The sequence below is a fragment of the Lineus longissimus genome, chromosome 6, assembly GCF_910592395.1.
Source record: "Lineus longissimus chromosome 6, tnLinLong1.2, whole genome shotgun sequence".
In the NCBI taxonomy this organism is placed as follows: domain Eukaryota; kingdom Metazoa; phylum Nemertea; class Pilidiophora; order Heteronemertea; family Lineidae; genus Lineus; species Lineus longissimus.
In genome coordinates, this window is record NC_088313.1 from 21153186 (window position 1) to 21178672 (window position 25487).

General features: G+C 42.5%; 4 protein-coding genes across 8 annotated transcripts; 1 reads left to right on the forward strand and 3 right to left on the reverse strand.

The window, feature by feature from the left end:
* Nucleotides 1-260: 260 nt before the first annotated feature.
* On the reverse strand, nt 261-1052 carry LOC135490032 (putative L-type amino acid transporter 1-like protein MLAS). Its single transcript, XM_064775678.1, has one exon. It carries the CDS (start codon nt 1050-1052, stop codon nt 261-263), a length of 792 nt encoding a protein of 263 aa, XP_064631748.1.
* Nucleotides 1053-3118: 2066 nt separating this feature from the next.
* On the reverse strand, nt 3119-11617 carry LOC135489207 (ciliary microtubule inner protein 2B-like). Of its 5 annotated transcripts, XM_064774444.1 has the most exons (9): nt 11365-11611; nt 10473-10548; nt 9794-9859; nt 8502-8625; nt 7781-8008; nt 7366-7552; nt 7010-7101; nt 6037-6100; nt 4491-4630 (listed from the first exon to the last, which is right to left on the reverse strand). In XM_064774444.1, exons 1-8 carry the CDS (start codon nt 11448-11450, stop codon nt 6069-6071), a joined length of 891 nt encoding a protein of 296 aa, XP_064630514.1. In that variant the 5' UTR covers nt 11451-11611; the 3' UTR covers nt 4491-4630; nt 6037-6068. The 5 variants fall into 5 exon arrangements, with proteins under 5 accessions (XP_064630512.1, XP_064630515.1, XP_064630513.1 ...); XM_064774442.1 differs by lacking the exon at nt 6037-6100 and having other exon boundaries at nt 3119-4630; nt 11365-11614; XM_064774445.1 differs by lacking the exons at nt 6037-6100; nt 11365-11611 and adding an exon at nt 10830-10956 and having other exon boundaries at nt 3119-4630.
* A 721-nt stretch (nt 11618-12338) lies between these two features.
* Nucleotides 12339-19004, reverse strand: LOC135489654 (DNA topoisomerase 3-beta-1-like). Its single transcript, XM_064775100.1, has 16 exons — nt 18607-19004; nt 18114-18191; nt 17897-18013; nt 17485-17652; nt 17121-17255; nt 16808-16920; nt 16525-16616; nt 16245-16353; nt 15729-15933; nt 15355-15537; nt 14850-15059; nt 14484-14701; nt 13966-14146; nt 13556-13755; nt 13245-13350; nt 12339-13130 (listed from the first exon to the last, which is right to left on the reverse strand). Exons 1-16 carry the CDS (start codon nt 18838-18840, stop codon nt 12936-12938), a joined length of 2544 nt encoding a protein of 847 aa, XP_064631170.1. The 5' UTR covers nt 18841-19004; the 3' UTR covers nt 12339-12935.
* Nucleotides 19005-21905: 2901 nt separating this feature from the next.
* Nucleotides 21906-25473, forward strand: LOC135489214 (uncharacterized). The gene is made up of 8 exons (XM_064774459.1): nt 21906-22029; nt 22554-22577; nt 22812-22916; nt 23356-23483; nt 23992-24100; nt 24418-24588; nt 24863-25023; nt 25268-25473. The coding sequence occupies exons 1-8, from the start codon at nt 21969-21971 to the stop codon at nt 25364-25366; spliced, it is 858 nt and encodes a 285-aa protein (XP_064630529.1). The 5' UTR covers nt 21906-21968; the 3' UTR covers nt 25367-25473.
* Nucleotides 25474-25487: the final 14 nt, after the last annotated feature.

Sequence of the window (25487 nt, forward strand, 5' to 3'; positions counted from 1 at the left end):
TCCTCTTACATCCAACGCAAGAATCGTACCACTAGACCAACGTGTCGTTCTATCAGCAAGGTTCGTTACTGGTGCATTAATACAACAAGTGGCAGCACAGACGCCGGACATGTTTGTCAGCCCTGAGTTAGCGAGCGGATATAATTTTTTTCTGAATGGTGAATTGTCCTATATTGACAGAGACACAAAACGCCACCTTAAAGAGAGACTAACACGGATCGTATCATATCGAGAGGTCGTCACTGCACGTTATCCAACATTCACCGAAAAAATCTCACCCCATCATCATCAGGCCGTCGGCCGATGCTGACGGCCCAAGCGGGTACGATGCTGTAGAGGCCCAAGACCGCGTTCAATACCTCAGAGATGAGAAACACATAACCGAATCCTTTGGCCCCCGGGAGACTCTCTTCTAATTGGGCATATTTTCCCACCACATCGGCATATTGGACGCTCGTCGGAGCCATTGACGACGCTCCTGTTGGAAGTCTCAAAACAAAAAGATACTTACTGATACATATTCCCGCCAAAATGACCACTGTTTCAGTGGGTGGGTCACAATCTGGGAAGACAGGCTGCAGGACGTAGAAGGCGAACGCCAGGGCAACAATTGCAGTGGTCCCCGGTCGTAAGATCAGACACTCCACCCAGAGGCGGAGGAACGCCAACAGTGGTCCAAACGCTTCCAAGATGTACGAATAGTCGGCTCCCGATTTCGGGATGATGAGTCCAAGCTCCGCGAAACACCAGGCTCCACACAGCGAAAACAAACCACACGCGAGCCAGATGATCAAAGAAGCGCCTACACTTCCCGAGTGCTGGAGGACACCTTTTGGACTCACGAAGATTCCCGAACCGATGATACTTCCCACGATCATGGTGATGCCATTCAGCAAAGTCATGTTGGTCTGGAGACCGACTCCATCATGCCGTTTGGTAGCAGACGGATCGGCAGTGACATCACTGATGTGCCCGTTTGAATCGTAGCGCTTCCGGCGACCATCAGTGGATTGGTCCATTTTGGTCAAGCTGATGGTGTCACCTTCGATCATGATAAGAACGTTGTTAATGAACTTTCAATTTGACTGACTACTGCCTTTGCACGTTGTCTCTTTCACTTTTCAATACTGAAGGTAATCTCGACAGGACATGAACGGGGCTCTTCCGATCATACGCTTCTTCTCCTTGAACAGAGATGTTCGTGTCAATTATTTCCAGATTCGAGGTGTAATATTCTCTCCAAGATATAGTGGATTTGCCAGTCATAGAGCACTCCATCGAGCCTGGCGCACAAGGTTCGAAATAAACCTCGCAGTGATCCTCTCCAAGAAAGTGAGCTCGGCAGTCATTAACAAACCCGTCGCTTGAGACGGACCTGCTCCGAATGAGATCATCAGGAATCTGGGGCTTATCGAAGCAGCCTTCTTCATCACCTCCCACTAACTCAATCAATCATGGTCACGTGACCATAGTAACGCGAGGGAGGTGGCAATTTCCCTAAAGTTCCGATGTCCACAAATTAAATCAAAAGTATTTATAGATCCAATCACTGCCATATAATTACGGACTTATTATCTCTTTATTGCTGCATTTTTTCTGTCCTGTCCTGTAGTAGATTGACAAGGAGATTTGGCACACTCTTGACGCTATTAGAAAACTTACATAACTTACATCCGATTAGGCTACCCTTTCCTTCTTCTCCGCAAGTCTCTCAGTGAGACCCTGGTGAACCCTCCAAAGGGTAGTCAAAAAGCCCAAAGTCGTCTATACTGCCTTTGTGAAGTGGCTTGTAGGCTTCCAAGGGTCTGATTGTGGCTGAAGTGAACAGCGATCGAGTGTTATTCTTTACATCATAGTCAAAAATGTTTTTTTTCATCCGATTGGTTTATCTAATGAAGTGGGTCGTTTCTTCTAGCAACCTCTTCATTAAAGTCAGCTGCACGTTTTGCAATATTCTGTTATATTTCGGTAAAGGGTGATATTTTGTACTTTTCTGAAATTTTAGAAATACTTATTTTTTAACGCTTCTAATATTTTCTGATTAGGGTAGCCAAACGGCCCCGTAATTGTGTCAAATTCTGACATGTCTCATGAAAACGCTTATAAAACAATTTAGAATCATTGGAACTTTTTCAAATTCACTCATGACATTGACAAGATATAGTACTACACTTCAGCAAAGTTTGATGGAACTCCCAGCATTGGTTCTTTTTTAAATCACGAAAATGTATGTTTACAGAAAGTACACTGACCCTAACACAGATTTGAGTGTCCTGCGCCCACTCCTGGCTCCCCTGCCGTTTGACGGGTAATTTTTAATTTTAATCAATCGCGTAGTTCCATTTTCTTAGCTCAGATGGCAGCACCTGCCAGCTAGGCAAGAAAAGACATCAGAGCGGGAGCGAATATCAGGACATTTCTGTTTTCCACCCCAACGGGCCTGTTTATTTTACCGTCGCTCTATATTGTTACCTGCAGAAATGACTTTCGGTCAATGAGACTGTAGTGCACCATAGACCTATCTCTTCTGGATGTGCCCTCCCCTTCATAGCTCACCATGTTGCCACAGAGTATACCAAGTCTTTGCTGGATGTGCCATGCCCCTACACTGTGCGTACTCTGACTGATCTGGATGTGTACTCTCCCAACGTAGTGCACCATAATTCTACAGGGTGGTTTCTACAGGGTTCTACAAGATACTGCAACAACCATACCATAACATGCTGCACATGCTGCCACAACCAGACCTGATAATACAGTTTATGCTGTCACAACCAGACCTGATAGACAGGAGATGCTTACACAAACAGACCTGATGAGATTGCAGATGGTGCCACAACCAATCATTTTCGCAATAGCCACCTCACACCTTGTCCCTTTTGGGGACAATTGGTCTAGGTGTGGTACAGGTTGTTCTTGGGGAGAGGTCCATCTAGCATTAGTACCTTATCGTTCAATCATGACAGATTAAGCTGTATGTCTGGAGTATGTCTGATACCAAAGGTTTATGAGACAAGACTTGGACACTGATCTGGAAATGTTGAGAAACAATGATGGGCCAATCAGCCAAACAGCAGGCATGCGGGGGGGGGGATAAATAAAATACCAGAGTTACTGATGACAACAAATGAAAATTTATTGACACTAAAAGATCACAGTTTTTGTATTTTGCTAAAAAAGTCCAGAAATAGACAATTTACAATGGGACTGATTCTTCAACTACAGCAGCCTATCAAATATATTTAATAACCAAAATATGAAAGTTATCAGTGTCAGTTACCCCCAGGGGACTGAAATGGTGTAAACTATGTAGTAACACAGACCACAATACCATAAAGGTGGGACGTCTCCTGGCTGAGTTTACAGTAGTCTGCATTAACAACAGTTTGAGTTACCCAATTGTTTCAGCACTCAGAGGATGAGCTGAGAGTGAGGTGAAGACAACAGACAGACACTGAAATTATCTTTTTCACAATTTCATTGTTTGGCTACAGTTGATATTTGGCACTACAACAGAAATGTTACGATGTAAACAGAATAGAATTTCAATTATGATCAAACAATAGTATACAATTTCATTCAATACACTTAAAACTGTGTATTTTTGTCATGATATCATGATTATGACTATCAGGATAGATTGAGTTACATATCATAATCATACAACTTATCGTATTTCTTCAGCATAACATTATTAACATCAGCTATTTGTGTCTGTGCAGCAAAGTAAAAGTGACCCAATACATGTGCATGTACATGTATATTACAATGAGAAATGTCACATGAACATATTTATCATCACAACACGGGACAATGACATCGGTCCTAACAAGAGGCTCAAGGGCCTGCCACTCAGCTGACACCAATGATCAAAGATTCAAGCTAAATCAGATTGAAAGTAAACACCGTAGGAAATGATCATATCACAGTTATTTAAGGCGTAACAAATGAATAATTAGCAATCAAATGAATAGTTGTGCTTTATCAACTCTATGTCAGTAATTGTGGTGGCTCCTGACTAATTTTATGACAATATAAATACATAATAAATGTACAAAATTCTGTAGAAAACATTCCTCTTTGCTGTGTTCCATGAGTCTCAGACGTACAACCGTCAAAAGAAGTCTTCATTTAACACATTCTTCTTACTGACAGAGGCTCTCACTATATGCGACATCATTGAGTGACAATACACCCTTCCAAACTTTACAAATGTCATATGGAATGTTTTGAAGGACATGAAGGTCACATGTACACATCAATTTCACCACACTGCTTATAGTGTAACCTACACTGGGTCAGGTCAAGTACCACAAACAGCAGTTTACAAACTATAGTATAACTAGGTTTCTCCAGATATAAATATGAGGGACGCATCATGACTTTTTGAAACCCTCGACTCGAACAAGGGCAATCCCTGCCAGTCAGGAATGAGCCAATAAGATGTTTACCCAACCTTGTCCCCATTTCCCTTCTGGTTGAAACTATGCCCTGCAAACTTAAAGGTAAGCACTTGCAATGACGCGTCCATTGCCACGGACGTGATCGCCGTAGCTTGGAAGCTCATGGCGGCAGACCGGGAGTCCTCGGGTGGTGTCACCATAGGTATTCCCAAAGACAAAGCGACGTTCTGAAAAATATAACAACGAGATAGTGAGGTGAAGATGATGACAACAGGGAATCATACTTTCATGATAATCAACAGCATTGGGCATATCATCATTATCATAATGGCTTCCTCATAAATCTCCTTCGTATTATTCAAAAGTGTTTTTCGATTAAAAGTTGCCGACTATCTGAATGAAAGCCTGTGTAAGGTAAAGAGGCATGTAAGGTGGGCGATGACACGATTGTAAGGTAAGGACCAATCAATAACATGACTGGGAGATAACACCTGCTACTGATAAACTGTCAAATGGGCCATCCGATAAGTTTGTCTTGCAAAAATGTTTCACAGATGTTACGCAGATGTTGTATGTTTCTTTTGGCCAGAGCTGTAGGTGACACGAGAGCATTTTGCGACACAACTTCACTACACTTCGATCAAGAACTGAAACCAATCGCCCGATGAATGGGACACATGTCTTCCCTAACTAATCACATTATGTCACCGACAGTGAATTAATTGCAATCAACCATACCCGGCTAAATCAAGTTCATTAATGATTGTAAGATTTCTAGTCATGCACGGCTTTGTGGCGGTTGTTGCGATGACAATCAGTTCAGACATTTTTGGACGGAAATCTGGAGCCACATGCAATATAAGTCCATAATGAGAGTTTTAACTGCCATTCTATCATCCCCGCTTCAAAAAGAAACAGAATTGAGAGCTAGTTTTGTATTGTTGGCCATCGGGCTTTAACCTTTTTAATAAAGTGCTTTGCAAACTGGGATTTTCATGGCAAAAGTTCAAAGATTGTTCCTGAAAGCCAGCCCCTTTGCCAACCCCTATATGTCAGATTCATAATGTCAGGATTAGAATCGGCAGACCACATCTCCTCATACACTTCATTAATGAAGCATTACGCAGAATGAAAGCTATGGGATTATCTTGTTAATTCTACAAAAGTTTCTGTGTGGTTCTTACATACAATACATTGTGCATGGGAAGGATTAAATAATTACTTATGGCATTAATGGGTGATTAATTATTGACAATAAATTTCTAACCGAGAGCTCCTGTAGCCTATGACAGCTCATGATCACATTTAACACTGACACATCACTTAAAGGGAGACTATAGGCGAATGAATTGGGGGAAAGACCCCAGCTGGGCAGGGCCTGTGTCATCGTCAAGGAGAAGAAGCATTGATTGAGCCAATACGAAGCATAGTGCAAGTCACAGGTTAACCAGAGATTGAAGAAAACTGTAAACTTGGAAATATGCGTGACCATTCTGATCACGGTTTTGCGAAGATGTCACTTTTGCATACTTTTAATGTAGCGTTTTGACAAGGTTAACCTGTGACAAGACAAAGCATACAGTTTGCCTACACTGCTAGCTAGTGCTGCTAGTATACAACAGGTAAACCTTACCTCTACAGAAAATGACATTATTATAGAACACTTTACTCGCACAGAGGTTGTTGGTCAAGTTCTTCTATAATAAAGAAACCAATGGCCAACTATTAGCTTATTGGCAGAGGGCTAAAGAGGCAGCCTGGCGGTGGGTAAAGCTGGAAACTTAGCAAATCTAGTCCCCCACATCCCACAATCACTCAGCGTCTAGTCCCCCACATCCCACAATCACTCAGCGTCTAGTCCCCCACATCCCACAATCACTCAGTGTCTAGTCCCCCACATCCCACAATCACTCAGCATCTAGTCCCCCACATCCCACAATCACTCAGCGTCTAGTCCCCCACATCCCACAATCACTCAGCGTCTAGTCCCCCACATCCCACAATCACTCAGCGTCTAGTCCCCCACATCCCACAATCACTCAGCATCTAGTCCCCCACATCCCACAATCACTCAGCGTCTAGTCCCCCACATCCCACAATCACTCAGCGTCTAGTCCCCCACATCCCACAATCACTCAGCGTCTAGTCCCCCACATCCCACAATCACTCAGCGAGCCAATGGACAGACTCGAAAACCACATTCAGGAGGGAATGTAAACCAATTAATTATGGCACCACTTGGTTTGTGGGAGGGTAATATAGTGTATACAGTTAGAGCACACGTGCAGGTGTCTTGTCAAGTAAGATAATTAGCTCACTGATTAGTAGTTGTATTACGGATTTATTGAGTGGATATTTCTCATTGAACTCAATCTTTACCTCCAGGAGAGACCATTCAGCACACAACTTTACAAGGGAAGCTGGTTTTCTACCTTACAGTTTTTACAAAGAGCATGACCTGATCCAAAGTTGACATAACCAGTGACAGAGCCTTGGCATTGAGAAGCCAGCCTGGGAGACCATGAGTCAAATTATCACTCGGAAAACGTATCAAACTATGGAAAACACAAACAATGGAACAAGCTAGATTGAAGTATGAAACTTACGTGGAAGATATCCAGTGTATTTGGGGATCATACCATCGTTCTGGTAGAGTCGTCGACTGTTGTCACCTTCGAATGCTGCACTGTCGGGATAGCTGCAAGAGTAAAACATGGATTGATGATGTGAGATACTGATACAGTTTGATTGACATATCACAACAGTTGAAGGTAGGAGACGACACTGGATCAACACAATCTGTCGTCATTGCTGCTTTGGTGGAAACAAGGAGTATCACTCGTCAGTCAAAGGAAGCAGCAGGTTAGCCGTCTTGCTCAAGCATGCTAGGAGTCCAACCCACGCCCTCCTGTTGATGAGCCCAACACTCCCATGTCACTCATCTCCCTCGCTGTGGACATACCTTGAATTGATTATAACAGGCTTCTGTAGAATTTCAAAGTGACTTGTGTTTTCATTTTTGAAAGCCTGGAGACTCCTTCCTGTTGTCCTGTGATAGCGACCGCCAAGACCACATTCAGTCGGCTTTAACTTGGGGATGTAACCTTGGTAACCAGGGATTGGAGGTTCAAGAAATTCTCGTTTGGCCTCTGGAGGAGTAAGAAGAAGAAATGCTTTGAATTGTATGACACAGTTTCACCGATCTTCAATTGTTCTTCCAATTTGACAGGAAAATCAATAAAACGGCTTAGTTTTTGGAGTGGGCACCTGACATCGCCGGTTCTTCTGCCTCATTTCAAGCACTATCACTCGGTCTCTGATTGTGCCATTGTCTCTGATTGTGCCACTGTCTTCAAGTGTTTGATGCAGCCTCTTACCGAGTAGCGTTGATGGCGTTGGATGTGTATCTCGGTAATGATCAAGTTTTTGCTTGATTTCGGGATCAAAGGCGATTGGCTGCAATCGTGGCTGTGCTGATTTACTCGTGGCAAGATCAGCTTCCTTGCCGTCATTCTGGTTCATGGCGGTCGTGTATTGATCGATGGCCTGGTCACACATGACTTTATACGTGCCACCATATCTGAAGGGCATTGTGGGAACGTAACCTGGAAGAGAGCATGAACCAAGGTCAAATAGATGTTGTTTATAACTCTCATTACAGGGATTTAGTTTTACATGAAGATGATTTTTACATGTGTTTATAGACGGCAATGAAAAAAGAATGGAATAAAGAACCAGGCCCACATTTTTGTGGAAAACATGCATGGTCCTGATGTAATCACAACAACTCCACCACAATTATATAAGGTTCAATCATTTCACTATTACCCATATTGTATGACACCTGACCATGAAGGGAATCTGACAGGTGTTACAAATGCCTTGTTATGTGTTGGGTGTTAAACTGTTTGACACAAGCTTACATGATGCAATGACAGCTATATTTAGAGAACAGTTTATGAAATACCCATAACCATCAACCAGAATTGGTGTGAGGACAACAGATTACCCAAAACTGGAAATATGTATAATACTGAGTGGTGTGCAAGAGAAGTTACTTCTGATGAGAACTGTAGTTGGTCTGAGGGTTGTTATTACCTGTGTAACCTGGCACCATGCGACGGACGTATTTGTTATCTCCAGTGGCCTCGGGGGCTTCATGCAGGATGGGGTGGACATTTCTGGGGCGGACGGGATCAGAGGGTTGGAGGTGGAGGGTTGACTGAAAATGGAATCATTTGGTGTTAATTGCTGAATGGGATTCTTCAAGAGATGGTTAATTTAGTGATTTGGTTCTGTTCAATCAATCAATCAGTTCCAGTAGAACAGATGAAGTTGATTTCAAGTCCTCCATGGATGACAGAAACATGAGCATGTGGAGTGCCTTGCCCATTAAGTGCACTCGTCAGATTATCACAATGACTCAAAGGAAATCCATAACTGACATAATCTGTTCCTACCATAATTCAAAAGAAAGCTCAACACTTTTAAGCCAATTTCACTTCTAGTTTTATAGTTTTGAAAAAAACCTAATCCCTGTCAAAATCGGTTGGATGATTTAGTATAAAGTGCTTAGATTTAGCATGACACATACATACACCAGTGGTAGTGCTCTACAAGCGTGTACTAGCTTTACTAAAGTCAGGGTACAAGCAAAGCTTGGGTTATGATACTAGCACAAAACATGGCTTGTGCTTGTCAGATGGAAGACATAAAACAATAGCTAAAGATTATTCACTAAGGACAGTAGCGGCAGATGTTTCTCTCAAGCCCCGTCCCAGGATATCATGCAATAGGGATTGCTGTGATGGCTCAAAAGCAAGCTTATGTGAATACTACACCACAGTGGCTCCTGAAACAAAAGGCAAAGAGCAGAGACTTTTCCCTGTCTCACCAACTGAAGGCATCATATGGGTTCCTTTTCAAAGGACACAAACAAAATCCCTTTATGAAACTAAAGATCTCAGGATGCACCTTTCAGCATGGCACTAAGCCCCTGCGACCCCTTCAAGCTGAATAATCTGGAAGAGGAGAACTAGTGTTGGATGTTCAGTAACTACTGCGTTGATTCTATTCTACCTAAGATTAAAAGCTGACAATACAGTAGAACCTCTCTCAGCGGACACCTCTCTATTAAGGACAACTTCTCTATTAAGGACACTAGTTTTGGTCCCAAATTGGTTATTTCCATTCAATTTGACATCTCTAATCAGGACACCGCTCTATTAAGGACAGCACTCATCAGTCCAGAGGGTGTCCTTAATAGAGAGGTTCTACTGTATTTAGCATTGCATTGCCTGTAGTATCATCGCTCATCCCATGTGGTAACAACAAAAGCCAAGCAGAGATATACATGTAGCAGAAGCAGCTAGGATAACAGAGAGACATACTCTAAACACTTCATGTCTCACTGGTTCTGATGCTGCCGTAGACGGCGTTGAGTATGGACGCCGACCCTAAGAAGAGACGACAATAATTATGGTGACACAAGGTTGGACCCGCTACCGACCGTCTAAATGGTAGATACTTCTCATCTGCAGCATAAGGCAGCAATACATGCCCACAAAACAAAGGTTTGATGTATTTTGAGGTTGCTACTCGGGCCAAGACAGATATGGCAACCTTTAGCCGGAAGGTGGTTGCTCTTCCCAAACACTGCTCAAGACCACTTCCATATAACAGGACAGATTCCTTTATTCAATGTGCACTAACAAACCACACACCAAACCCCTGGCAAATGTATGGTTTTGTGCAGCTTATTTGTTCACTGTGACTAACTAAACATTTCCCTAGGCCTGAAGGAATGACTTAGGCATTCATATTGACTTGAACCATGCATGGAAAGCACTGCTGTGCTATCATACAAACAGTCATGCGAACTTTTAATCATGTAAATAATTGTTTTAATCAGGGGTTGCTAATGTTATCAAACAATGTTGCATTGGTAGGAAGTCAAGTTTGTTCCAAAAAGTCATCCCATCAATGCGAGTTTCAACCAGTATTGCTCAAATTCATAAAATTGACACAGGTTTTCAATAAGGATTATGATTCTGAAGCATTTTCCTGTACCTGAGCGAGTTCATGAGTATCCTGTCCATATGTTTTCCCCATTCTGTATTTGATCTGGGGGCAGTAGCCACGGTACCTACAAAAAAAGGAAGTCCAAAGTTCAATTTGTGCTTTCAGATGCGAATCACCATTGCATTTATTGATTTAGAACTCAACCTACGTTGATGGTATACCATATGGGTACGTGCATACATGACTATGATGGCTTCCTCCTTGCCAACCACTCGCATGGAAGTGTCACTTCAAATATCAAGATATCCACGAGTATGACCTCATGTTACTCTCACCGGGTGTGGGAATTTTAATCTACAAATCTGACAAATCTTCAGCCAGTGAAAAGATACAAGAATTACATACCTCAAAATCAACTCCGAGATATAATATGTCGGCTTTATGACGAATGTGCAGTATGTTGTTTACTTGACAACCAGATCTGACAATGGCGTACTGACACTGACATGTGCCAGTTAGAATCAGAACGATGATTGAGCCATTTTTCATTGGAATCATGAAGCATGCAGTATCAAAGAATTCTTTATATAGGCTGGTAAATTGCATTGAAAGCATCGAGATCGTGGACAGAGTTAGAGCATACAGGCTGGCTTTGTGGTTAATGACAACTATGATGGTTATGTGGAGTTTGGACTTTTCTCTGATGCATCCCAATCACAGTTACGCCCCCTATACAGCAATTATTGAAAATACACATTAGTGACAGATATCAGGAATTCTGAGGCGTCCAGCTCTTACTACAAGTCCACTGATTGGGTCCTACTGTCAGATAGAGTTTCAATTGTAGGCCTGGATAAAGTACCAGAGTTGACAAAAGAGAAGCGTGAGGGTTTCAAAGGTGTTAGCATGCACTCAAAAGGATTGATCACACATTTCATACCCAGGCACATGAGTCCCATCTTTCAAACCCGCAAAGGCTCTCCTCTGCTCGAGCGTGGGCCCTCCTCCAAATGCCACAGAAGTCATGATGATTGTCTAGTCTATGGCTCCTCTTGAATGGGGAAACAAAATGAAATGTTGTGGGTCAGAACTTCTCTTGTCACAAAATGTCACTGGTTTTCAATGCAATGAAAGACTGTACACAATACCCACAGGCTAGGACACGGTGTTAATGTGTTTAGACCATTTGTACACAGTGATTGTGGTTACTAAGGAGGTTGCCAATGCACAATGTCGCCCCCTGTAAGCTGTCAATTCTCTCTGTGACTGTGGTGTATTGGAAATAGGTATGATAACACAATGTATTGTAGATCAATAGCCAATAAGGTCTGTAGTTCAACCTAGGCCCCAGGTGTACTTTGCAAATTACGACTAGCAATATGTTAGTTTGTTTTCAATGTTATAGAGATTTTATGACAAAAATCCATCAAACCTCGAACTTTCACTTTAGAGTTACCAGACCACAAATGCCTTTGTACATTATTTTAACAAATTTGTTGATTGTATTTACAACTGTACCTCCCACCGAGGTTGATCTATAAATGGCTCGAATGCATGGCTCACCAATCCTGTACAGGGTGAAACAAGATTATATGGGGCTCAAAGTAGGCCTATGGACAGTAGGCCTATGGACAGTAGGCCTATGGACAGTAGGCCAATGGACAGTAGGCCAATGGACAGTAGGCCAATGGAGAGTAGGCCTATGGACAGTAGGCCTATGGACAGTAGGCCGATAGAGCCGAAAGGAGGCTAATGAGACCCAAAGTAGGCCTATGGGGCCTAAAGTAGGCTTAGAGCCCAAAAATGCCCAATGATACCCAGCACGCATTGGGGCCTACTTCTTTCAAATATGATCATTTCTAGAGAGCTCTGGACTCTCAACAAACAAATTCAACTCTTTTATAGTCATAAGAATTCTTTTATTACTTTGAAATTGATAAGTTCAGTATCAAACTTCATAAAGAAATGTCATGTTCTTCAGTTAAAGTGACTTTGATGTTTTTTAACAAACCTTTAGCAACATCGCTGCAAGGCTGCAAATGATGTTCATTGGAAAGTGTGCAGGAAACTGTTATTAGAACACTTCTGTCTTTGTGGACTGTCATGCTTCCAGAACCTGCCCTCTATACAGGACACTGCAACTAGACAGTAGGCACGGCAACAGTGAGGTACTCTGCTGCATGTCTTCAACCTTTCACCTCAGTCTTTCAACGTCTTACATACAAATATTCCTGTCACTATTTCATGTAGATTTTTGTCAAATCATTCCGAATTCGATGCTGTTTTGTTCTGAACTTGTGAACTGAGAAATCACTATTTGAAGGTTACAAATCATTATCTATTAGCAGTCCATAGAGAGGTGTAATAATACAGTGGAACCATAGCGTCATCCAGCCCCTGGGGAGTCTCAGCAAGGTATGGCAAAAAAGGCATGTCCGAGGATAAGGTTCCAAGTTTCTATCTTGCCAAACCAGGAGGCGATCATTAAAATGAGGTTCCACTGTAGCACATCTATCTCCCACGTCCACCTCGTCCCCGTCCGCCACGACCCCGTCCACCACGGCCTCTACCCCCACCACCGCCACGTGAACGATTTCCCGACCGTTTCATTTTGGCGTAATGCATCTCGACGAGAGGTTTGAACACCGCGTCACAGAACATGCAGCCAGTGTGTTCAGTGGCGCCATCGTCTAATGGAGATTTTTCCTGGAATGAAAACAGAAACCATCAGAACTGGTCCAGACAAGACAGCAGAGACCTCTTGTATGTACATTCGGCTGAGAGCCAACGCCTAGAGCTGCTTGTAGCAAGACTGCTTACCCGATGAAAGTCAACAGCGAGCACGCTAGATCCACACTCCTCACAAGTCTCATCCGCGACCAACACCTTGTGCGCGTCCTCGAACACATTGATAACGACGTTGCACCTGAAACGAGATTGACACCAAATGAGAACTGGAGCAGATCTCCTCCATGGAGGTAACTTTGAGCAGCAAGAAAAGTTTTCAAATCTTAAACCAAACGATAAAATGATCCAGTGTAATGAGCTGTCACAGAAATGAATTTCTCAGAGCTACAATGTGGTAGTCCTTTCAAAACCCATGGAGATTTGATAAATAAAATGTCACTTACTTATTACAAGAGAGTCTCCACTTGGGGGCCGATGTCGGATCGAGAGTGAGGATGCCAAATTCACATTCGACACAGTTAGAGACACCCGTCTGAGCGAGGGCATGCATACATGTTGGGTGGTTACACTCATTACAGCCCATTCCCTTCCTCATGTCGGCAAACGGTGGATTGTTGAAGCAGTATGGACACAGTGGATATGACTGGAAAGAAAGGCAACAGATAACATGTACTGGAGGTCCAAAACTTTGACAGATCCCACAATTTCTTTTACAGCATTACTGACCTTTATCAGTCTCAGAACTCCAAAGCCCCTGTGGCCTTACCAAGGTGCAATGCATTGAATTTTACACTGAAAATGACACAACATTGGAAACAAGTCGTTTTAACTGTTTACCCAAAACGACACATACCTTTCCCTTTGCTCCAGTCGTCCACAACACCAACTCAAAATCATCGAGCGGACACTTGATTTCCTTGTATAACTTGATGTTTCCGTTCTGTGGCAGATTGTACGTATCATCACAGTTAGCACAGTGGAGACGGCTCGGCTTGGCAGCAATCAGCTTCATATAGCGACGACATTTACCACATCTGAAAAGACACCATTTTTTCCTGTTTTATTTACAAAGTAACAACCAGCTGGGCTGGGCAAATTAAGTGGCAATAGCACATTTCTATGAGCCTCTTCAGACAACAAACATTGCCATGAATATACCTTAGATATGTGGAATAGTCATTATCTGACCTGGCATTCATTGGAAAGCTCCTGATGATCATTTTATGATGGTGCCATTTGTAGACCTACTGACATCACAAACCATTAGAAAGGTTTTAATGAGCACATTCTAATGGAACACCCTGTTCCAAGGTTGATTTTGATCTGTGATTTAACACATATTTTCTCTAACTAGCCGAGTCTTAAACCCACCTTGAAAGTGATTTCCCTGATGCAGCTAGAGGAGAGAAGGTGACCTCAAACAGATCGTCCATCCCGTTGATATTCTCAACAAAATATTTGAATTTGCGCTGGAAGATATCAATGCCGTGCTGTGTGACGGCCGTGAAGGGCACCTTCCCAAGACAGATGAGATTCAATTGTTGTTCTACTGCAGCTCTCATTGTTGGCAGGACGAGCTCGGGATCGATCTGGAGAGAGGAAAACATGGCCTTCATAAGAGATTTGAAGAAGAATAATCTTTACATTACACAAGCTCTCTCTATCGTGAGGATACTGTTCAGAGGTGAATTTACTGTTTGAGAATAATATTCGAGAGATTGTAACTATTGGTATTACCTTTTGGTAGCCGTGCACGAGCACGATGCCTAACGGCTGTGGCTTCAGCTTCCTGCCACCAAGGACGCTGACGTAGTTCCGCTCACAGATGTTATTGATGTGGACGGGGATGCTGGCGTCAGTGCCGATGCCATGTTTCTCCATCAGAGTGATGAGTTCAGATTCTGTCAGGTAGTCTGGCGGTGTTGTCTGCTTCTCAACTATTTTCACCTGAAATCCAAACAGTCCAGGTAAGTTTGAGCAGGACTCGAAAGTACCGCCAATGTTGCAACTGGTTACAAGATTGTCTTCTCATCAGTCTCCAAAAGGTCGGCCTAAGCCTATATTAACGATATATGGCCACAATATTTCCTTGATTTCTTTGAGCTATGGTACAAGGCCACTGTGTAATCAAGTAAGGGTAAAGGCATGGCTACAGAAATCAGATTGACTGGACAACAGCCAGTGAGAACCCACTGACATCAACTTGAAAACAAAGCATGACACAACATATACAAAAACTTACATCTTGCATTGGACAGAAATCATCAATTTTGAAGACGGGCATCGTCTCATCCTGAGTAATAGCCTGCCACGGACACACGCCGGTGAATCCTTCCACCAGGAGGCGCTTACCAGCACAGGAGAAGCGCTCATCACCAATCTCAAATGTGACCGTAGTCAGCATGTAACGGCAGTCTGGGCTGATCTGAAAGGGAGATGCAAGAGTTTCATCAAAAATTGTCACACATTCACTTGAAACATAAAAAAACGGAAAAACGTCAAACACATTCAAAAAACTAGTTTACCAATAAAAACAAGAGAAGAAAAAACCTATCCTTTTTTTATAAGAAAGTCACCAAAAACTACATTTTTTTCAGTTATACAGCAAATACTTACAGTAGCAATGAAATGCCTTGTGATGAAGTTATACAACTTGAACCCATCATGACCAAGCTCTGCCTCAGTTGCACACTTCATGGGCGTGATAGGAGGATGGTCACCAGCGTCATGTCCCTTTCTTGGCTTCTGGATCCCTTGGTTCAAAATGTCACGCACAAACTCACCCCAGTCAGAGCTGTTCTGCTGTGCACGGAGAGTTCCCCTGAAGATGAAATCATTAAGTATTGATGAACCATAGCAGAAAGTTCAGCAACACCTCTGGACCAGCATATGTGTTATTTGCAGAGGCCGACACACCAGTGTCATACACCCACCTAAAGAAGGGGGATGTTTTGCTGGCAAGAACAGGGTTGTGTTGACTTTAGACAAGGCAGATAGGAGGGATGAGAAAGAGGCCCATGACTGTATCTATTAGACACAACAATGGCCACCTCTCAACAGTTTTTTGCATGCAAGATTTTACTTTTAACATATTAAAGAAACCAGGACTGACTGCTGAACTTGGCAACTTACTTTAAATCAAAGCTCTCTGGATAGTGCGTGGTCTCTGTCCGCGGGTAACTGATATAACCCTGAGTGTAAAGCTTCTCTGCAGTCTGCATCGTATGCTGTGGACCCATACCTACATGTAAAACAGAAAAATTACATTTCATTTCCTCTGAAAACTATAGGACATTCGATGTCAACAATATCTGGAAATTTGCATCCCTCTCTGCAACAGCTATGACTTTCTAATGGTCCTTAGAGCACAAAAAGTCCCAGCACAGTTTCAAAATTGCTAGAAAAGACTCACCCAGCCCAGAGCTGGCACTCCTTAACATCTCAACTGTGTTGAGAGCCATTGGCCGTTGCTTGACCTTCTCTTTCTGTGTGACATCCAGGACCCTGCAAGGTGGAAAGAAAACAAGCCACGATTGAACAACATCATACACATATGGAAGTAATATTTTAACAAGAATGGATAGGTCTATCAGTTGACAAAGTGTCTTTTGGCTAGCATAGATAAATGATTGGCTTGGGGACAAGACTGACTTTACTACCATTACTTTAATCAATAGCATTTTGAATGTATATACCTTGCACCATCTGAGTTCTTGACTAAGTTGTAGAACATCTGAGCCACCTCTTTATCAAAGCTTCTCATGCGCTCCCAGTCCACACTCATCACTCTGCCACCAGGGTGCGTGATCTGAAAGGAGAGCAGATGATTAGAAAAGCTCGGGAAACTATAATAATTCATCTCTATCTTTCAAAACTGTAATGGCCTTGGTTACCTAGCCTAGATCTACATGGACATGGTTAGAGAGCCTAGATCTACATGGACATGGTTAGAGAGCCTAGATCTACATGGACATGGTTAGAGAGCCTAGATCTACATGAACTGCTCACCTGGACTTGAAGAACCCAATATGGTTCTGGTTTAAATGATTGGATCTTATCATGCCTTTCCACACAGAAGCCAAGGGTTGGAGTCTGACAAGGACCATATGAAATCAGGTTGCTATCCAAGTCACCATACTTCCCCTGAAAAACAGATCAACCACATAATTTATGCACTTCACCATCCTTATTTATAACACATGAAGCTCATTTTGGTCCAAACACATTCAGAGCTTTGAAAATAGATAATTGCCAAGATAGATCTAATTCTGATCCACACAAAGGAAAAAGATAGCCAGGGGTGAGGCTATAACAACAAGTATGCCACAAGTTGGTGCTGTTAGCAGAGTTTTAAACAGCTGAGTACAAGTACCTGGAAGAACTTTGTCTGAAATCTTGTAAAGGCACATCCAATCCTCAAGTCCAACTCTTGACGGGCATCAACAGACATGGCTTCATTCTTGTTAGGGATGCCAAGATGATCCATGGCTCGCTTCACCTCACTTTCAGTAATAGCACTGAACTTTGCACGGAAGATGTGCTGAAAGACAAGGCAAGTTTCTCTAAAACCTTTAACGTGGGCACAGGAATGGTATCAAGACATATCCTGTCACAAGGTCTGAACACAACATATTGGAAGTTAGTTTTATGAAGACCTACTATTACATGTATTACTATGCTTGGTATAACTCATTATCTTAAAGAGGTGAAAACTCCAACAATTAGCCTTAACTTTCTACACATGCACAGGAAAACCTTAGAAAGTGTAGGACAGGTGTACTTACTTGGCCAAGAGCTGTTCCTCTCATCACATGCCTCACACTATCAATGACTTCAAAGCAGATGTTCTCTCCTTCTTTGTCACAATCCAACCAGAGAACCAAGTAATCACATCCCTGCGCCTGGAGAAATATAATGTAAGATCAACACAATGACTTCTCATTGGTTCAATCAGGACAATGCAGGAAATATCGCAGACGGTGTCATGAAATTGTAGCTCACCTCTCTCTCCAGGAAGTTTGGCATGTGGAGATTGACATTGGCTTCCTTCTTCTGAGTTGGAGCACAGAACAGCTCAGCCTAAAGGAAATCAGAAGTTTCAACAACTGTCAGCAATAATGAAGTAAAATAGATAGCTGAAAGAATTGTCCAGACAATGCCTCTCGAGCCATTGTCTGGCGTCTTTTACCGTGAAGATCTATTGACATACTATTGTAAAGATGGTTTGTTTGGGCGACCCTAGGTGGCACCGGCGTATCTGGAAAAGGGACCATTGGCTATTGCAAAAGCAATATATTCCCAGAGCCGTTTACATACACTACAGCAACTAGCAATGCTAGGCCTTACGTATGCTTCCTGAAACTCCTGAAACAACAAGGCCGGTAGCAAACCAAAGGATGGCGTCTTGGGTATTTGAAGAGTGAAAACGATGAAGTCTTCTGAATCATTACTCATTGTCATGTCAATCATCACCGTTCATACTTTACTAACTTACAGGGTCAACTTTATCCCAGTTGTTGTACTTTCCAATAAAATCAAGGCTCATAACATGACCACAGACAGATGTCATCTTGAATTTGACAGCGTCGCCACGAAATCGTCCAGTGTATTCGTGCACAGAACAGGCTCCATTGGACCCTTTCCTGGATTTGCACTGGCCATTTGAAAGGATTTGGGCAAGGGAAAGTGCCAGTGACGGTTTCTCCGCCACCATCAAAACTGACCGCATGATTTCTTTACTATAGATTTTCACAATAAAACGGATTTCACTTTTCCATTCGTGCTTCAAATGATGCACATTTACAGGCAGAGTCACTTAGTTAGGCGAAACTTTTGAGGAGAAAATCAGTAAAATTTCTCAACATTTTCATTTTAATGGTTGCGGCCATTTTGGATTTGGACCGGCTAGTGAAAATATTAAGAACTTTGCGACGGACCACTTTCAAAACGCTGTTTTGAAGAAGTACGGATAATGATTGCACGGAAAGATAATTGATGATATGATTTATATTTTATTCAACTCATACATGTACCCTATACTTTGATTACAAGTGAATTTATTTATTTATTTTTACACCTGTTTCGCTTCCTGACCTTTTCGCCCCAGTCGTTTCGCTCCAAATCGAAGTGGTTTCGCTCCCTTTGACTTTTGTTGGGGGGGTTGAGAAGCGAAACGTCTGCGATTTGGAGCGAAACGTCTACGATTTGGAGCGAAAGAGCCAAGGTGCGAAAGAGCTACGACTTCGATTTGGAACGAAACGACTGGGGGCGAAAACCCCATGAAGCGATTTCCTCAGAGTCATGTGACTTGGAACAGAAAAACAAAATGTCGGCCGCAATTCCAATCGTAATTTTCACCATATTTTGGGGTATTGTCGGGGCCATAGTGCCCTGGTTTATACCAAAAGGACCCAACAGAGGGTAAGAATACAAGCTAAAGAACGAACTAAAGTTAAATTCGGATAACTTAGATCGCCTTATTGCCATAGAAATACATCTTCAAAACACCTATTTTCTGATCTTTCCTGTGCTGTGTCAGTGTCGTGTGTGTATGATGAGGCTACATCAGCATGCAGTAAATGTACAGATATGAACAGTAGACGACATATCCAAATCGTCATCAATGTAATGTTCCGTTGGTGATATAGACAGAAGTTGATAGGGATAATATAGCCGGCGATATAGACAGGACAAATTGCTCACCTGCATGGTAATTGCTCATGGATACGCTTCTCATTTTGTAGTGTGCTACTGTTGTGCAGTTATGAGTGACTGGTCAAAGTCTGGTCAAGGAGCCTAGGAGGAGCAGTGGCCAGTGTCCACCGTTCCTGCAGTGGGTGTTTATCTTACAATAGTTGTCTTATATTTGGTCTTATTTATTTTTGATTTGCAGCATCATCCAGACGATGTTAGCCCTCACAGCTGCCTGTTGTTATTTATTGTAAGTATTTGTCATATTTATATCGAACGTAATTCATCATTTCAGATGAAGACATTTTGGAAAGATAGGAAATTGTAATTGTGATGAGTGGTATTTTTTACTCCCAGCTACAAAAGAACTGAGTTCAAAGTGATGTCAGCTATTTTTCACCGAATATCTTTTCTACCTATGATGCTGCAAAATACAGTGCTCTCTTTGTACAATAATATATTCTCTAGGAATAAAGATCAGTACGTGTGGGGCATAATGCAGGAGAGAAAAAAAACTGCCTGTCAGAAAAAGAGGTATAAATGGAGGGTGCAGTGTCTGTTGATGATCTCATACTAATACTGGTTGTATTATTTCAGTTGGTTGATTACCTACTTGGCACAACTGAACCCACTGATTGGACCACAGCTTGATAACAAGACGATGAGAATTGTTCAAAATATTTACACCGGGACACCAGATGCATAAATTTCATGTTAATAGGTGAGTTTCAGAAAGGTTATGAATAACTTATAGAATGAATGATATGTGTCCAGGACCTCAGCCTTGGAATAACGGGGAAACTTCATTCTCAGCGAGATGTGACGTGGGGGGGGGGGTCGCATTGGCATTGATATTTTCTCAAAATGATTGCTTATCTTCCTTTAAGTGGAGTTGTGGAGTTACAGTTCAATCATTCAGAAGATGAGCTTTCAATTCATTGTTGACCCTTCAACTCTTGAGATTTGATTAGTCAACGGTGTGTGGTTCTAAACTGCTCTCATCATCTTTTCAGGATATTTCAATTTATTTCCCAAAAGATCGACCTGCATTCCATCATCATGAACAAGAATTGTGTGGACAGTTGTTGTGAGGAATAAGAGAACTATTTTAGAAGACTAGATAGGAGACACTACAACTTCACAGTTATGAGTTATTCAGGACGGATTGTGGACGAGTGTTTTTGTTCGGCAACATTAATATCTGACACATTCAAGTTCAGGGTAGTACTGAGCCATCATTTTATACCCAGAAAGATGATTTTCCTTCATTTCTCATAACAGTTGTATTGTACTAAGCAAAGAGAAAATGTTTAGATTTTTAATTTAAAAACAATTCACCTGTTAAAATGTAAGTCGGTGTTCATCCAGCGTAGGATGTGTAGAAGTCATTAGGTGTGTATAGATTGTGACAACCATTTGGCATTTATTTTCATCATTGAAATCAGTGCTTATTTCTTACAATCTTTATGGATTGTAATTTTTGGAAATGTGTGTGGCATCATAGTGGAAACAAATGAAGACCTGTGATTCTGTGTAAGTAGTGTGTTTTCTGCATTTGAAAGAGTCCAGACATACAGTGTATGGAGATTGTTATTATTCTAGCAATGTTTGTATACTTGTAATATCCTTCTGCACAGAATGGGTACGTGTAGATTTTAAATCAAGCCCTTTGATTTGTGATGAAGTGGACAAAAATATGCTGAAATGTACATACTATAGCAAGAACTGTGAATTCTAGAAAGAGAGTAACTACATGTAATTGCAGTTCAGTATAATGATCCATCATTACACCACCAATAAGAGTCATGAACTGGATGTGTGGGCCTATTTCAGTAACATACTGAATCTTTTTCATTTGCAGTGGACCATTGTCTTTGTTTATATGTGTACATGTATATATTATGTATATTTAAGATGTGATGGAAGTAATAAACTGATATAAGATTAACATGACTTCAGTTCATGCATCCCATTTTCAGTTCCACAATGATAGGGCAGGTTGGTCGAGATTTTGAGACATGTCATAACTGGTGGCCATTTAGATAGAAATTTATCATTGCAAGCTGCTTTTCCGGTTGTTTTCCCACACTGATACTGGTTGATGTGTTGAAAACAAGCGAAACGTCTCCAGCTGTGCATTCCGACGTGAACGTTAGAAGGAAAAAGATGTACAAGCTAGTTTTTCTGCTTGCTGTGGTGGGTTGCGGTCAGGCATTTTTCTTTGGAGGTAAGTCACCCCTCCTCTTCCTGGGCTCACTTTGCGTCCCATCGACTGCGATTTGACCGACGCCATCGGTCCGGTTGTCCGTATTTGAGGAAGTGAGACGAGACTGCCAGGCCTATGTGTGACACTTGGTGTTCCCCTGGCAAAGGCACTCTGGTATGTCCACAAAGTCTCTGTGTCGGGTCTTATTCACGATGTCAAGATCATGAAATGAATCACTTTAAATATACAACTCGCACTTCCCTTTCATTCATGGAGTGGTTCAAATACATCAGTTACTGTGACCAAAATGGTCCGGCGAAATGGAAAACTAAGAATTATTGAAATTGACATTCAATTCGTTTTGAAAGAATTCTGATCACATAGGGCCAGAATGGTCTTGCCTTTTTGATCGACTTTTAACTCTTGAGAAGATTTATGGAGGTGGACAGATTGAAGGTTGTGCAGTGCCTAATCGAACCCACGACCAGTGCGAGTGAGCATTACACGGCTGAATGTCATAAAATATTTTCCAATCTCATTTTCAGGCCCCGCCTGGGACGGACTTGCAGGTACGAAACATCATATAATTGCCATATTTTGGTCGTCCACTTCAAAATCCGTCTCCAGTGTATTATCAACACTTGCCCGACTCTCTCTTTGAATTTAACTAACAGTTCACATGTTTGTCATTTTGAATCGATGAGTTGTAAAAGCCTTTAGAGTCAAGATAGGTCAGCTCCACGCTCACCTAACTAATGCAGTACTGCTCTACCTGACTTCCACTCTTCTTCCCCACCTTTTAGTTACATGGGGCCCTAATCCATTTAATGGGAACTACTTTGACCAGATGCCACGAACCGAGAAGGATGCTAAAAAGAAAGGATGGACCAAGATTTCTGGCTGTGATGGTGAGTGTCGCAAACTAGTCCTGGTCTGCATCGGGTTGGCGAGATATGGTGATCAGTCTTCGAGTAGCGCTATTCCCGATCTTGTTCCGTGAACTAGACAGTGTCCCCAGGAACAGATATCCTGCCTAAGCATTTTGGCAGTAAAGAGACCTATTAACCGAGATTAACATCGCATAACGGCCCTTCTCGTCGGCAGACTTTCGTATTTTTCTCACTGACTCTGTGCTCATGATCATTGTCGCGCAGACACTGTTTGTGACTATGGGAGAGGTTGTTCACCCGTCTCGAGATCGTGTACTGAGAGGCAGACCAAGGCGCTTGATGTCACAACCACCTTACGCACGAAAGACAATGTCGCAATCATCGATCTCATCATTCATTCACGGTTTTAGGTATTTAGGTCGGTCGTTTAATCAAATTCATAAATGACTCGTTTCAGAGGTTTTGTCGGAATCGTCTGGTGATGGTAGCCCAGTCTTCCTTGGCAACCGTTACGTGAAGGGTAACGACCCAGCCGTCATGTTGCTCTACGACAAGAATGGTTACATTGCTGGCATACAACAAGGTGTAAGTCCAAATCCTAAACCGATCATGGAGTTGGTTGGAAGCAGAAATACCACCGAAAGATTCCAAGACCCCAGCGGGTAATTTTTTATCACGAAATACCCGCTGGGGTCGAGCGTCGTTTCCTAGGGGGGGATCAGATGGGGGCGAATGCAGCATGAATCGAGGGGCACCGCCGTAAGCTATCTACTGTTGATCTTGGCTGCCTCCCTGGCCGTTATTTTCACTACTCTTGTTGTTGGCGAGATAAACTTGATTTGAATCAGTGCTTTCTGGCAAACAATGGCTTTTTTATTATTCTTTCCATTCAATGCGTTGATTATGGGCATGATGACGGTAAGTCTTTCGATGCCAGGTCAGATAACAATAGGTACACGCCTGGCGCAGTAAAGACAGTCGCTCTTCAAGGTTTACACTGGCAAGAATTGAGTGACCACGTTTTGAATAGGTTGTCACTCAGCTGTCACGGGAGTCAAATAATCAGCTGTTGGTACTGTTTGTGTTTTTCCAGATCCCAAAGAGCGAGAACTATCCCACTGCTGACGAGACATATGGGAAGGTCTTCCAATTTGACCCTGAGAAGAACCTCATGGTCCAGACAGCCTATTTCGTGCCTCCACGTAAGTTAGCAACAACTTTTCATCCAGGACGTTTCCTGGGTTTCGACGCTTATAAAAGTCAGCTCCATTTTTGGAGTAACTTTCTGGTACAACCCTAACGCAGGTAGTCTGCATGCTACTTTGTAGCCCAACAAAAATAGGAGGAGAATTGGGAAATGATTGCAGTACAGTGATGGATGAAAGTCTATTATTTCAACGGATAATCAAAACTTGACTAAAAACGCTAGATTTAAGCATCTATTGGAGTTTATGAGGCAGTTATTACTTGACTATAATGCGATCACAATCCACCTGGGGATCCGTGTCTTATTTTCCAGAGACGATCTGCTCCGAGGGCCGCACCTCTGAGCAGTACGACAAGGATGGGACGGGAAGCAACCTGTACCTGCAAGAGGGCCCAGACCCAGTTGCCGACTCAACCATGATTCCCAGGGAGGAGAAAGACATTGGCGCCAAGTGGACAAAAGGGAAATGTTTCTTTACAATGGGTAAGACACCCGGCTATGACCATGATCTACGTCTCTTTGATATACCTGGTCATGAAAGCTGAAAACCAAACGCCATCTGGGATGTATATAATTTAAGCCATATCACTCCCTGTACCTACTATTATCCCCCCCGAATTCGATTCGATTGCAAAATGGCCACTACGAACTCCCAGGATATGAGACAACATTCTTGGTCACGTGTGGACCGCCTCTTTCTGTGCGATGACATGCCATTATTTTGACTTCTTCATGGTCACATCAATCATCTTTGCAGGGCAGCACTACTGGTATGACACCAGCTTAGAGATGAGTTGTGATGACTTCTACCCAGCGTTCCTCCTCTACAACAAAGGGAAGCTGAACGGCTTCGGATGGGCTCTCAATCATGAGCTCAAGTCATTCAGATATGAACGTCCACCGAATAATGAGCTCGATGTAAGTCATTCGACTTGGTTTGCCTGCCAACAAGATCCGATAGATTGGTTCTGCATCCCCACTCCCCGAGCATCCTCCTGTTCAAAACGTGTACTAGTTTTGTTGGCGGTTTTCCTGGGCCGGACGGCCCGGTTGCTCAATCAGCGTCCGTTAGCAGTAACGTTGGCGTAATGTTTAATAATGAACAGTGAATTTCATACCAGTCGGAATTGCTCAGTGCTCAGTTCTCGTTCTGCCTTTTCAGAAATTCTTCCAAGTGGTGCCCAAGTGCCTTTACAATACTGGCGCCCGATCTACAATGCACATCTACATGGATAATCATCCTATGGTCAACTTCTGTTAGCATTTGGATGAGAAAAAGAAAGATATGATTCTCGTGGACCAATTCTCCTGTTACATCAATATTTTCTTGTACGCATCTTCTAGTGAATTAAAATGCGATCAACACCATTCTTGCCTGTTAT